This window comes from Pseudoliparis swirei, chromosome 11, assembly GCF_029220125.1.
Source record: "Pseudoliparis swirei isolate HS2019 ecotype Mariana Trench chromosome 11, NWPU_hadal_v1, whole genome shotgun sequence".
Lineage (NCBI taxonomy): Eukaryota > Metazoa > Chordata > Actinopteri > Perciformes > Liparidae > Pseudoliparis > Pseudoliparis swirei.
Window position 1 is genome coordinate 4,608,896 of NC_079398.1, and position 15,671 is coordinate 4,624,566.

The window sequence follows — 15,671 nt, forward strand, 5'->3', positions numbered from 1 at the left end:
ATTCAGATTCTTAACCTGCTCCAAGTTGTTTGAGTGGAATGATGTATACGGTGTTATAACTAATCAGTTCGCCGTCACCTCCACCAACTGGCACCCCGACCACGATCACCGAGTCTGGCCCTTCGCTCTGCTTACACAAAGCCAGATGTGTATCCTCATCGGTGGGCTGCGGGATAAACGGACTGTTCCAGGCAGGGACGGTGAAAACGACAAAACAATAGTGTGACCAACAGCTGGCAGCCTCGGCCCGCTGCGCTGAACGTTACAGTCAGCTTGTTTCGGCCCTTATGGCCTTCTGTGACCTGCAGTTCAGTTGTGTGGCCTCCATGCAGGAATAAATGGAGGTCTTATAACTGTGAAATCAGCCCGTGGACAGAGACAGGGCCACCTGGCAACGGGATAATGACGACAGCAAAGCTCCCACAATGAGAAGGGCCAGCAGTGGGAAACTATTGTGTCACTGACGTCTGGGAGACTGTGGTTTAAGATGTGTTGAACCTCCAAGCGCCACGTTGTCACATGTTCATCACTGCCGTTATTTTGGGAGGCTGAGTTTAATGAAACTTCTACTTTTACACAAATTGATTTTGTTCACGCTACCTGAAATGTTCAAGTGAGTCCTAAAAAGTGTCAAAACTAAGATACGGAAGCCGCCATCCACGTTGTATGTAGTTGTGACAGACAGTAGTTCACACTTTAGATTTTGAAAAACATTTTTACAAAAATATCCTGGGGCTGGTATTTCAAAATGATCCACCAGGATTAATCCTCCTGGATTGGATTAAAACCTGATCAGATCCCGAAAACGGGTATTTCAAAGCAAATCTGATCCTGAAGATCCAGATTCGGATTTGGTAATCCAATCCTGCCTTTTATCCAGATTAAACACTGCTGTTGAGTATTTCAAAACTTTAGTGGGAAATCTGGATCAGTTTGATCCTAAAAATCAGGATTACCCTGATCCCACCTCAGAGGTGGATTTGAGGGAGATTACATGAAAAGGTTGGACCAGCCAAAGTGTCACTGCTCCCAAAGTTCATTGTTTTGAAATACCGGCCCCTGGTGATTTAGCTTTCCACGACCATAAAGAGAGAGATGCACTCGTTTTAAAAATCCAAATTGGTGAAGAATCTAGATCCTGGTTTGTACTCCTTGTTGTGAGTTAAGCTCCAGAAATACTTCATTTCCCATGATGCAAGTGGAGTATCTCTGTTCTAATGCTCCTTGCATGGAACCAAACCATGCGCGCACAGATTGTTATGCAGACGGCAAACATGTGTCGTCCCGAAGCCAAGTCCAGATGACCTGGATGACATGACATCAGCAGGGTTATTTCTTCACACCTGACTGAGCGCATTATTGAAATGTTATGACCGATTTTGTAGTCCTCGTTGTGACCAGTGACCTGCAGGTGTCACAAGCGACCACGTGTTTAGGGGTTTTTCTACAGCTGCAAAGAAAAGTGACACATGTTTTTACAAATGGATTTTGTCCGCTCCATATTTGATCAGTTAGATCCCCAAAAGGTTCAAATGGGTTGTAATGTAATCGATCACACCTGTGTTCAGATCTGGCTCAACCAACCTTGTGTCTGAGTGTTAAACAGCCACGGCGTCATCGACATAAAGAGCTCGGTTCTGTTGGATAGAGTTTGTCGTGCTTCTGAACCGCCACAATGGGCACATGTTGTTCTGAGTGAATAAATCCATTAATGAAGTCCGTGGGTGAGTTTCTTTCTTAATACATTGGGTGTCCTCTCATCTAAAAACTAGACAATATCATTATTCAAAAGCTTGAACAAGAGACTCAAAGATAAATACCAACCGACCAGTACAAATCAACTATGTCCATTAAATGTCATGTCGCCGCCTGGGTTACGAGGAACAAAAGTTCTGGATCTGTAGGCCGTTCAAAGCCGCCGGAGAGGACTGTGGCGTCTTTGATGAAGGACGGAGTGAACACAGAGCAGAGGAGGAGGAGGAGGAGGAGGAGGAATCCTGCACGACGCACACCAGGGATACAAAGAATTAAGTTTCAGTGTGTTTCTTGCCACTTAATTATCCCCGCCAAGATGGGCCTGCACTTGTGGATGAAAAAGATACCCTTCTGTATACAACACTGCCTCTCCACATGGCAGTATGGCGGTTTCCCTCCCTCCTTCTGTCTCATCTCACGAGATGACCCTCATTACTCTACTCTCTGTTCTGTTGTTACCAGAAGTAGACAGAGACACTTTGTATATGTTGAAAGAAGGTGCTGTGAGAGGTAAAGATGAGTGAAAGGGTGAGATCCAGATCCTGTGGAAACACATTCAGTCACGGAGGTGAAACAGATGTTTCGGCTTAGAATTATGTGATAGTATTTTTATTTGTTTTGTTTTTTACCGTCGTTTTGTTGAGCCTTTCAGTGAAATATACCGGATTGTAAATGTAATTGAGAGAGAGAGAGAGAAGTAGAGAAGAGGAGAGAGAAGGGGCGCTGCTAATTATGCATGGCGATTGTTGATGGCTTGATTGTCTGCGTCCAGCTGCATGGAGGAGCGGGGAGAGGGAGAGGGAGGGAGAGGGAGGGAGAGCAGACTCACTGACGCCAGGCTCGGAATTCTCCCATCCATTGAAAGAGAGACCCGATTGTGTCCGGGGCCTTTCCGACAAGCACCTGATCCTCGCCCAGACACACTGCTGCGTGTGTGTGTGTGTATGTGAGAGAGTCAGAGAGAGAGAGAGAGAGAGTGTGTGTGTGTGTGTGTGTGTGTGTGTGTTTCACACAGATTTTACGCACTGAAAACTCTGGAATCTGCAGACGAGCGCTGTCATGGGAGGAAAACACTCCGTTGGCATTTTTGATATCCTAGAAATAGCTCCTAGTTCCTCGAAGTAAATATAAAAATCTCCTCAGGTCTCCTCAAAACTAAGTTGCCATTCAGCCCAGTTTGCTAAATCAGCAAATAACAGCGACAATTATTTTCCCACCAGACCTGGGGAATTTAGTGCAGTATTTGTCTCCCCCTTGACATATTTAAAAAAGATATTTAAGGTCAAATTCTTGTTTGGATACTCTGCACCGCTCACACAATATATCTTTAGAATAGCACGGGGGCTGAAGTCCTGTCTCACGGTTCAGTATTGTGGTTCGCTCTAAAAGTGAGTGACTCGTCATACAGGGTCAACTGTTGTGGGGGAGAAGGGGGGATGGCTGAAGGGAGGGAGGGGGGGGGGATTACCAGGAGGAAGACAGTGACTTCAACATCTGTTAAACCTCTGCATAATGGGGAGGATATCTCCAGCTGTGCCCATTTGCCTATGTGCCTATCATGAAGACAATAACGCATAGTGTAATTGGTCATCGTCTTAAAATAGTGTGTCATATTATATATTAAAGCGTCTTTGAGAACTATGAAAAGCGCTATAGAAATTGTATGTATTATTATTATTATATTGAATCAACTCTTTTTATTGCATGTGAGGTCGCATAATATCACATTTGACATCATTATAATAGCACATCATTTCACGCACGATTTTAAGTTGCTCAGTTCAGAGTTGGTGAGATGTTGGCGTGGTTGTGAAATATCTGGTGAACACAGGCCAACAGCCTGGCACCCACGGACCGTTGAGCAACCACGTTATCTAACTACTGTACATCTGCACAATTAGACATGGAGTTGTCCTTTCTTTAATTAGAATTTCATGTCGACTGCTTTCCTGTTTTTTTCTTCATCACGAGATTCGTCTCCAGGCCATGTTGGCATATTCATCATTGTGCAAGTCTGTATTTTTAAAGGTTTTTTCCTCAAACTTTCTCTGAGTCCAACTGCAGATGGGAGGAGGGACGCGTGGGGGCGGGGATCTGTCTCCGTGAGTGACAGGCCCTGTCATCCAATCGGATCTCTGCGCGCCTGTGCCTCTCTCCCCTCTGGTGCTGGACGGGGAGGGCGGGCCGTCTGCCAAAGAGGGGAGTGCGCGTTGGGGTGAATGGATGACGTCGGGAGGCTGGCGCCAGCATGTCTGGGACTGGCGCGTTAGATCAACACAGCTGGGCCGGGATAGGACACACAGCTGGCTCAGGCCTGCATTCCTCTACAAAACAGGATTGTGAGAAAAGGGGAAAATAAGACCCAAATAGGAGCAGAACGGGACGTGCTTTGATGTAAACTAAAACGGAGCAACAATTTAAGTTGATGAAATGTAATTTTCATAAAGCTGTTTCCTCTCAGAAGAAAGTTTGACTGCAGCAGTATAAGTGGCTGCACGGAGTGCACCTTGGTATTCTCCTCGGCTCGAATCGTTGTTCATCCGACAGACATTTGGCTAAAGAGAAGAACCATAAACTATGCAAACATTAATATTCAGTCATTAAATCCACATCCAATGACCGATCATCAGAATAACCTTTTTTTATTTGTATTACTAATGTAGAAAATAACCGGGCCTCCCACTGACCTTTTACCTATATTATATAAATATCCTATTTTCAACTTTTGAATGCACATTGTGAGTGCTTAAACAAGCATGTGCATTGATGGAATACTCTTTAGACAATAGACTATCATAATATCTGTCTAGATAGTTTTGAAGAAGTTTGCTTAAGTGTTTTCAGAGTCTTGCCTCAGACAGACATGCTGCCAAACGTCATGAAGGATTTACAGCAATACAATAAAAACAAGTCATGCATGAGTATCTACGTGGAACATGATGACACAAATACTTGTATTTGCCTGGAATTACAGCTCGTGATAAAAGTAAAAGTGAGATAGAAACGGTGGTCAAATCTAGATTTAAAACATCAGTATTCCCTTGCAGTGCTCTCATAGTTCAGCAGCTTTTTGTAAATGAGAGATTCTTCAAAACGTGCAATGTGTCCCACTTTGACAACTTCTTTCTGTCTATTTCAGACAAATAGCACCACCTGGGAGAGGGACTAATTGATTGACAATCCCCTTCAGGCATCCCAGCCCTAATTTCCTCATTCTTTCCAACCCTTCCTCAAAGGTGATATCAGCCAATGAGAATCGGCTTTCTCTTTTCACGGGCCAATCGCAGCGCGATGCGAGAAAGGGGCGGTCCGCGGGCGCGCAGCGTATAAAGACCTATTGGCGTCCGCCGTTGTCAGAGCACTGTAGCGTTTCAGGACAGCGATAGAAGAAAACCTCACGAGGAGGAAAAGCTTCCGAAACTCTCCCTCGATCATCAAGCCGAGTCCTGTTGTTGTTGTTGTTATTGTTTCTGTTTTTCATCATGAAAGCCATCAGTCCCGTGCGCTCGGCGAGGAGCTGCTACAAGGCCGTGTGCTGCATCTCGGAGCAGAGTCTCGCCATCAGCCGGAATAAACACTCGTGTCTGGAGGAGCCGGCGGGCGCCCTGTGCGACATGAACGACTGCTACTCCAAGCTGAAGGAGCTGGTGCCGAGCATCCCGCAGAACAAGTCGGTCAGCCAGGTGGAGATCCTGCAGCACGTCATCGACTACATCTTCGACCTGCAGATCGCGCTGGAGGCGGAGGACGCAGCCACGCCGGAGATGGTGTTATCGATAAAGGTGAGGGGGGGTGCAGTCCTCCGACATGGCATCCACTGTGTGGCTCTGCGCTCTGTGCACGGATATCTGCTCTGCAACAGATACATGGCCTTTGCATTGAAGTCCATCTGGATGCTGTACCGTTTTTATTCCACTTGCAACACAACGTGCACATACATCCCCGCGTGCATGCAGGACGTCGAGGGTTTTATTTCAGACGAGATGATGATCTCTGCTCTGCGATGCTGTGGCAGATGTTATAGCCACACACACACACACACACACACATATGCAGTTATTCTTGTTTTCTATGCAACGCGATCACGAGTCTAACGCTGCTTCGTGTTGCTCTCCATCCAGACCGCCGACCTTTCTCGCAATTTCGCCAAAGAAGAAGGGCGGTTGTGCCATTAGGATGAAGTCAGATCACGGTATGTATTTATTATTTGATAATCGATCTTCGTGTTTTCCTTTTTACAAACCGTAATCACAAGATGCATGTGGTTTTATAAATGGCATATCTCCGCATCACTCTCTTGTGAATCCCGTTCGCGTGTTTCAGCTTACAAAATGAAATGGCTTTAAACAATAAAACTTTAAATAGCAGCGATAATAGTGTCTGCTTTGTTGAGCCGAGGGTCTCCTTGCCCTCCACATTAACTCCGGCCAGCAATTAGACAGGCCAGTGAATGTGTAGCGGATTCATTGCTATCTGCCTGGGGTTAATGAAAGTTCCATGCTAGGCGCCAGTCTGTCTGCTCTCCTCTGCAGGGAGGGAGGGAGGGAGGGTGAGTGAGAGGGAGAGATCTGACTTCACTTTTCTTCCTTTCTCTCTATGCAGGTGCAGGGAAACACATGTCTCCACTTCACTCCGGGCAAGAGGACAAGAGGGGCAGAAAGGGTGGGATAGGTATTTGGGAGAGAAAGAGAAGAAGGAGGAGGAGGGTTTAAAGAAGAAAAGACAGAAACAGTGGACTGTTTCCTCTGAGTGGGGATCAACAGTGGTGCATGAGCAAGAAAACCAAGACTCTTTTTTTTTTTTTTTTTTTGGCCCCTTGACAGACAAATCAACACACCAAAGCAGAAGCCAGGACTGGAAATTGAAAGCGACTGGCTTTGTATACCCTCCTCCAAAACCCTGGATCCCCTATAGGCAGAAGTAGAAACATTGGTACATTGTTGTTTTTATTTCCCTTACTTTGTGTTGCATTCCAAGCCTATTTTAAGTGGGTTGAACTTCTCGACCAACCAGAATCCTCTCTACACCAAGTCTCGCATCATCTCTCATAAATATCCTTGTATAAATTCCCTCCCATCTAATCTGATTTCTAATGATCTGGAGACTGTTGCAGATTTTTACGAATGTGTACATATCTGCTGTGGGTATGTGAGGTGTGAGTCAATTTGGATGTTATTTTTTCTGAGTGGGAGTTTGGGTTTTCTTAGGTATAATCAGAACTCTATACTAGAGTTAATTGTAAATGTTTGTAGGGATTGTGTTATTTCTACAGACAATGTGCTGTGAGTTTCATAAACTCTTAATTATAAAGTTTGCTTTCTATGTATGTTCTTATGTAATAAAATAAAAAAAGATATGAAACAAATTGGCCTTTTGAGGTATACATTTATGAAATAACGAAAAAATGCAAACCAAGAAAACGAAGGCGACGCTGACGTGACTTTTTTTGTCTTTTGATGACAAGCAAACCGGATGTATTGAGATGAGTCTTGTGGTTGGAAATCAAATGAAGGGAGTTTCCTTAATGTGCATTTCATTTTTCCAAAGAATGAGTTCCAACCAGTTTACAGCAGTTGAAACTTCCTTCATAGTGAAAGAAGAGAGGATGTTGTATCAACAGAAACCAACCAGTTGATTAGTACATCTTGAAAGCATTGAGCGTTCATGGCACCAGATCAACATGTGCATGACTGTTGCCGTGACAAGAGCATTACCTGGGAAGGAGCATGTAGCCAACTCTTCCAATCACGATACTTTTGCAAGATCTTTCATGTCTCATGTGACAACTTCACAAATATCACAACTGTCTAAATTCATGTCACTGTTCTTTAATCTCAAAAGCTGATCAAACTTCTCCAAGTCATCTGAAATATCAGGCCTGACATATTTTCTCAAATTACCAGTGCCTCCTCTGGAGGATGGGCAACAATAAATAGTCTTATTTACTGTCTTACCAAAAGCAGCAAAACAATCAGAATCCACAATTTGAGTTGCATAAATTGCCGAGTTCTAACCTTCATGCTGTGAACAATAAGGTTGCATCGCCACCTAGTGGTAACAATGTGTTATTGGCTGTACATTTTCCACCTCGTGGAACACTTGGTACATATTATGGAGACTTTTAGGGAATTAACGACAAGGCAATTTGTAATGAATACTGCGTTTGTGAAATTGTTTAAAAATCTATTAATTTATTTATTGTGAAGACTGTTAAGGAAGTGTTGAACGTGTTGGTCATTATAATCTACGGGGCATTACTTACACCTGTACTATATGTGCTATTACAACCGTAACCTATTTATAATACTGCCCATACTCTGACTTATTGTGTATTTGTATTTATAAAACTACAATATTTATACTTACACTTTATAATTTGGCTAATTGCTGCATACAGTGGAGCATTTTCATTTCGCAATGCTCAAAATAGATCTAGTATATTCATGTCTACCACTTACTGTTTATTATAATGTATATTACCAATACAGTATATGCATTACTCTGCACTTTATTGCTTTTTACATTTTTTGTTTGATTCTAAACATTTTATTGTCTCAGTACTTCTGTACAATGACGACAAAGTAGACTCTAATTTGATTGTAGGTGTTTAGTGTGCTCTAAGGATCTGATGAGGAGAGACGGCATTCATCCCACGTTGGACGGAGCGCGTCTCATTTCTGCGAATATGACCAAGTTGATCACCGTACTTAATCCATGACAACCCAGGGTTCAGATCAGGAACCGGGAGCAGAGTTGTATTTTAACACCCTTCTCTGCTCTTCCATTCGAGCAGTTACCCACCCATGACTTTAGAGTAGAGACTGTGTCTGTCCCACGGCCACTTCAATTAAATAAATCAAAAGTAAGCAGAAGAGGAGTCGTACACAATAACCTTATACAAATTAACACCATTATTTCAGCAGTGCAACAAAATAGGTCTATTAAATGTGGTCTCCTAAATATTCGATCTCTGTCATCTAAAGCTGTGTTACTGAATGATTTAATATCAGATAATCACATTGATTTATGTTGCCTAACTGAAACCTGGCTGAGCCATGAAGAATATGTCTGCCTGAATGAATCGACTCCTCCAAGTCATATTAATACTCACATTCCTCGAGGCACCGGTCGAGGAGGTGGAGTAGCAGCCATCTTTGAATCGAGCCTATTAATTAATCCTCAACCAAAATTACACTACACCTCATTTGAAAGCCTTGTTCTTTGTCTTTCACATCCAACCTGGAAAACACTACAGCCAATTCGATTTGTGATTCTGTACCGGCCACCAGGTCCATATTCAGAGTTTATATCTGAATTCTCAGAATTTATATCTAGTTTGGTTCTTAAAACCGATAAAGTTATTATTGTAGGAGATTTTAATATCCATGTGGATGTTGATAATGATTGCCTTAGTGCTGCATTCATCTCCTTGTTGGACTCGATTGGCTTCTGTCAGAGAGTGCAGAAACCCACTCACAGCTTTGGCCACACGCTTGATCTTGTTCTTACTTATGGCGTTGACATTGAGCATTTGAACGTCTTCCCACAGAATCCTCTTCTGTTAGACCACAACCTCATAACTTTTGAATTTATACTACCGGAGTGTACTCCGTTAGTCAAAAGTTTCTACACCAGATGTCTAACTGACAGTGCTGTAGCTAAATTTAAAGAAGCGATTCCTTCTGTATTTGATTCGATACCACGTCTCAATATAACAGAGGACTCCTGGTCTAACTTTAGTCCGTCCCAGATTGATCATCTTGTTGACAGTGCCACAGGCTCTCTGAGAATGACACTGGACTCGATAGCCCTCTGAAGAAGAAGACAGTGAGGAAGAGGAGGTTTGCTCCTGGTATAACCCTCAGACCCGCAAACTGAAGCAAGCGTCACGAAGCTTGAACGCATATGGCGTTCAACTAATCTGGAAGAATCCCGCTTAGTTTGGCGAGATAGTCTTAAAACTTATAAGAAGGCCCTCCGTAATGCCAGAGCAGCCTATTACTCATCAGTAATCGAAAAATAAAACAACCCCAGGTTTCTCTTCAGCACTGTAGCCAGGCTGACAGAGAGTCACAGCTCTGTGGAGCCGAGCATTCCTATAAACCTCAGTGGTAATGACTTCATGAACTTCTTTAATGAAAAGATTTTAACTATTAGGGACAAGATTAATATTCTCTTGCCCATAACCAGTGCCAATCTGTCCTCAAGTGGAATGGCCTTGGAAACCGCTGTATGCCCTGGTGTATATTTCTACCATCAACCGTGACCAATTATCTTCAACGGTTTCTACTTCGAACACGTCTACCTGTCTCTTGGACCCCATCCCGACGAGGCTGCTTAAAGACGTTTTGCCTTTAATTGGCGGCTCTCTATTAGATATTATCAATGTGTCTCTGCTAACAGGCCACGTACCACACTCCTTCAAGGTGGCTGTTATTAAACCTCTCCTGAAGAAGCCCACTCTGGATCCAGAGGTGTTGGCTAACTACAGACCGATCTCTAACCTCCCCTTCCTCTCCAAGATCCTTGAGAAACTGGTCGCAAATCAGTTGTGCGACTTTCTACATCATAATAGTTTATTTGAGAAATTTCAATCAGGATTTAGAAAACACCACAGCACCGAGACGGCACTGGTGAAAATTACAAATGACCTCTTAATGGCAGCAGATAAAGGACTCCTCTCTGTCCTGGTCTTGTTAGACCTTAGTGCTGCATTCGACACCATTGACTATGACATCCTGTTACAGAGACTGGAGCAGTCGATTGGCATTTCAGGCACGGCACTAATTTGGTTTAAATCCTACTTATCAGATCGATCTCAGTTTGTATTTGTAAACGATGACGCCTCGATAACCACCAACGTTAATCACGGAGTTCCACAAGGTTCTGTGCTTGGACCAATTTTATGTACCTTATACATGCTTCCTTTGGGCAATATTATCAGGAAACACTCCATAAACTTTAATTGTTATGCAGATGATGCTCAATTATATTTATCGATAAAACCAGAGGAGAGCAACCAACTCGGTAAAATTCAAGCATGTCTTAAAGACATAAAACATGGATGACCTGCAACTTCTTGATGTTAAACTCAGACAAAACCGAAGTAATTTTAATCGGCCCTGAGCACCTCAGAGATCAATTATCTGGTGATGTGGATTCTGTAGACGGCATTGCCCTGGCATCCAACACCACTGTAAAGAATCTTGGCGTTATCTTTGATCGGGACTTGTCCTTTAACTCCCACGTAAAGCAAATCTCAAGGACTGCATTCTTTCATCTACGTAATATTTCAAAAATCAGGCACATCTTGTCTCAAAAAGATGCAGAAAAATTGGTTCACGCGTTACTTCGAGACTGGATTACTGCAACTCCTTATTATCAGGCTGCTCTAATAAATCTCTTAGGTCCCTCCAGTTGATCCAGAATGCTGCAGCTCGTGTTCTCACTAAAACTAAGAAAAGAGATCACATCACTCCTGCACTAGCTGCTCTGCACTGGCTCCCAGTAAAATCAAGAATCACTTTTAAAATTCTTCTCTTAACCTACAAAGCCTTGATTGGTGATGCACCATCATATCTTAAGGAGCTTGTAGTACCATATTGCCCCACTAGAGAGCTACGCTCACTAAATGCGGGACTACTTGTAGTTCCTAGAGTCTTAAACAGTAGAATGGGAGCCAGAGCCTTTAGTTATCAAGCTCCTCTTTTATGGAACCAGCTTCCAATTTCAGTCCGGGAGGCAGACACAGTCACCTCGTTTAAGAGTAGACTTAAGACCTTCCTCTTTGACAGAGCTTATAGTTAGGGCTGAATCAGGTTCACCTGGTCCAGCCCCTTGATATGCTGCTATAGGCTTATAGCTGCCGGGGACGTTTTAGGATGCACTGAGTACCTATCTCCTCTTTTTTCTCTCCTTAAGGATGAATTTTCATCTCTCAATCACACGTTACTAACTCTGCTTTCTCCCGAGTCCTTGACTTCACATCTCATGGGTTCATCGGACCCTATGAGACGGCATAGATCCTATCTGCTGATGGATCATCGAGGTCTGGGTCGTGGAATTCCTGCTCCTGACTACGCCACTGTCCTGTTGAGACTCCGCCCACTGTTGAGACTCCGCCCACTCCTCCTCCCCACCGCCATCTGCCTGATGGATCGTGGAGGTCTCCATCGTGGAATATGCCTACTATTAACTATTCATACACTCTGTCATATTCATTGAATGTATTTTAACTCTAAATCTGTCCTTCTGTACACATTACATCTATTGCACCTGCCCATCCTGGAGAGAGATCCTCCTCTGTTGCTCTCCTGCAGGTTTCTTCCCTTTTTTTTCCCCTGAAGGGTTATTTGGGAGTTTTTCCTGGTCCGATGTGAGGTTTTGGGGCAGGGAAGTCTATGTGTACAGATTGTAAAGCACTCCGAGACAAATTTGTAATTTGTGAAATTGGGCTATACAAATAAACTGAATTGAATTGAATTAAGGCATGACCGTTATGTGTACCTCAGGTATGCAAATCAGAGGATCCAATAAAACATGAACACCTTGATTCATATAACAACTTTAAAAAATGGAGGAAAAATTGTCACAGTGTTAACCCTCCTATTACCTTTGGGGTCAATTTGACCCCATTTGATGTTTAACGTCTCTAAAAAAATGAATGACATCATTTTGTTTGCTTCATATTTCATGACTTTTCCTAATTTATTGGGAACAACTGGGAAAACATCAAATTCACACGTTGATAAGTTTTCACTGTCCTGAACACAACTTGTACCCATTGGTGTTCTTTGGGGTCAATTTGACCCCAGGCTGTTTTTCACTGTCTAAAACATATAAGAAATATCAACTTTTTAATTTATTTAACCCTTGTGTTGCCTTCGGGTCATTTTGACCCGAATCAATATTACACCCTCCCCCCACCTATGGGTCATTTTGACCCGATTCAATGTTTCACCCTCCTGTTACCTATATATTTACTAACATATTTTACCCTTTGGGTTCAATTTGACGCCAGCAATTAAAACCTCCAGAAAATTATTAGAATTAATATTGTTTTCCAAGTTTAAGTGTGAGGCACTTTATGTTTGTTTGTTGACGACCGAAAGAACACCGACATTAAACATTGAATGGGGTCAAATTAATCCGAAGGCGGGGGGAGGGTGTAATATTGATTCGGGTCAAAATGACCCGAAGGCAACACAAGGGTTAAAGGGATATTTAGGTAGTCAACAAACAAACATAAAGTATCTCACACTTAAACTTGGGAAACAATATTAATTCTCATCATTTTCTGTAGGTTTTGATTGGTGGGGTCAAATTGACCCCAAGGGTAAAATATGCAGTGGTGTATAAAGTACCCAAAAGTCATACTTGAGTAAAAGTAAAGATAAGTATCTGATTTTTTTGTATTTATTTGTTTTGGTGCTGTGGCCATGAACAAGGAGTATGTGAACCAAAATCATCACTTTAAAGTGAAAATGTATTATTCATCTTCCCTGATGCAGGTAGAGTGTGTTGCTTCACAGGCAGGCCCTGATGGTGCAGGTAAGTTTTGTCCAAAATAGTTTGTTTTAATTTGAGGTTTATACATTTAGTTTCATGCACTGTCTGTAGTTAAACACAACAACAGTCCCAAATCAATTTCGTCGCCATTACTGGACCGTCACTCTTATAATATTAATTATATTATAGCTAAGACGACTCAAATCAACACATTTTCACAACTGTCAAAACACTTCTTCAGCTCATTAACTGCTAATTGTCTCATTTGATTGACGATAGCTAGCGAACGTTAGCCTAACGTACAACATGCGTAGGACAATCACGGATTAATCTTAATTTACCTCAATGTGTTTCCTGAGGTTGCACTTCATCCGGTAGGAAGGAACTTTCGTTACTATACACCACTGAAAATATGTTAGTACATTTGAAGGTGACAGGAACTGACCTCCATAACTTTTCAAAGGAAGTGTTATGTGAGACTACGTTAGACATTTCTCTCATGATATTTGACATCCTTCAGTATATATGGATGTATTCACCATGTATGTGTTTTTATTTGAGACAATGCTCAGGGGGTTCAGTCCTGCAGACCAGCTCCCAGCTCACGCCTCAAGATGGGGGTGTTGGATTAGGAGGCAGCAGAGTCCTCCTGCCGTCCCAGGGATTGATGTCAGCACTTTGAACACAAGGTCATCTTGTTGTTTTGGATCTCTACATGAACGACCGCGGGTCACTGGTTGCTTCGACATAGAAGTGCAACCCTTTGACCTTGGAACAAACCCACATTGGTTCGATACGAGAGGGATTACTGGGAATCAAGTGAACAAACAATTGCAATCCATATAACTCATCAGTCACTTGAACTCGATACAAGCCTCTCGATCAGAGCTCGTGTTTTAGCATCGGCCAGACAAAAGACCACCATTGATGTTTTTTTATAGTACTTAGTTTTTCTGGCCCCAGTGAGCCCCTGTAGTGTGGGGGTTTCACACCATACACCATACATGACATATGAACTAAATATTACACCTGATGGAGTTTAGAAAACAGAATTCCATGACAAGTAATGTTGTATAAATAAGAATGATATCATGGCGTTGCTGATTGTGATCCAGTGTTGAGTCCCAAATGTGATCGGTCAGTTCATTTTAGCCCAATGGATCTTTGAGCTTTGCAGCCGAAGCTCTCCTACAAGGGAGAAACAGGGAGAAAAGTTCCCTTATTATTTCATTAATATTTATATATATATATTTATATTTAAAAATATGAAAAACGATGACTGTGGACAATGATGCAGCATCTCTAATGCGTTGCACTAGATCTTGTAGTTGCCTATGAAAGAGGAAGGAGCAGAGGGTGGGGTTGATTTAAGTTGCACTTTGCACAATTACAAATTTCTCAGTATTTCCAAACCTGTATTTAATGTTGTAATATCATGTGATATTCACAGCAGATGTCTCACCCACAAGACGACTAAGAAGTATCTAATCCAGTTTAATAAGAAAGCAACTGTGTCAGCTTTTCCCCTCACCCAGGATATATATATATTATTAAGTAAATAATGTGGCGCTATATTGACCAATGGAAGCATAACTAACTCAACCTGCTTTCAGAACTTTATGTGATTTGAAATCATGATAATATGTGGTTCAAAACGAAGCCTGACAATAGGACTTGCTTCGCCTTGGCCAATGGGGGTCAAGTCCTCTGGCTTGGGTCTGTGGCTGGGTGGGGGAGGGGTTGTTTTCTTTCAATATCTCGTGTGAGCCAATAAGCAAGAGTGTTACAAAATGAATCCAATTATTATCTACACACCATCCCCAGCAACACCTTGCACCAGGCCACTATACTTTCATCAAGTCAAATATGGGTTTCCATATACACTTATAATAGATTATTATAGAATTGTTATAGAAATGATCCATTAATATCATTTATCATGCAATATTTCCCTTTAATTTCAATTGTTGTGTCTCTGAAGGTAGGTTATAGGTTAGTTAGTTGCCCAATATTGTAAATATGTATGCACTGTGTCTGATTACCCCACTTCTTCAGAGAGGCTAGACCCGTACAGAATTTTTATGTGTATTAAGTTACAGTTTAAAGACATTTTGAAATAGGAAATTCAAAATCTTCTGTACATTATACTCCATTAATGTATTGTTTATCAATTGAATTGAAGCTTAATATGAATATAGGAGTAAATGATGGGTCCATCGTGGTTTGTGATAACAACACCATGTTCTGTAAAGACAAAGAAACACCCCTCTCTTTATAAATATTACTGTCTGATCACATCGATGGACTCATTCAACTCAAAATAATAAGTGGTCATTGTCTCCAACTCCAGACTGGAAGAGAAAGAACGCCAGGTCGCTTAATGACGCTACTGTCCCTTTAAGAAGTCC

The 15,671-nt window shown here is 42.2% G+C and overlaps 1 protein-coding gene across 1 annotated transcript; it reads left to right on the forward strand.

The window, feature by feature from the left end:
- The first annotated feature begins 3,989 nt into the window (after window positions 1–3,989).
- Window positions 3,990–7,120, forward strand: id3 (inhibitor of DNA binding 3). Its single transcript, XM_056427083.1, has 3 exons — window positions 3,990–5,537; window positions 5,877–5,947; window positions 6,358–7,120. Exons 1-2 carry the CDS (start codon window positions 5,238–5,240, stop codon window positions 5,928–5,930), a joined length of 354 nt encoding a protein of 117 aa, XP_056283058.1. The 5' UTR covers window positions 3,990–5,237; the 3' UTR covers window positions 5,931–5,947; window positions 6,358–7,120.
- Window positions 7,121–15,671: the final 8,551 nt, after the last annotated feature.

What these genes read in the sequence shown, in the direction of transcription:
- id3 (XM_056427083.1), top strand. Translation starts at nt 5,238, where the DNA reads ATGAAAGCCATCAGTCCCGTGCGCTCGGCGAGGAGCTGCTACAAGGCC. An exon ending in AGATGGTGTTATCGATAAAG is followed by an intron (nt 5,538 to 5,876) that starts GTGAGGGGGGGT and finishes CTCTCCATCCAG; the next exon opens with ACCGCCGACCTTTCTCGCAA.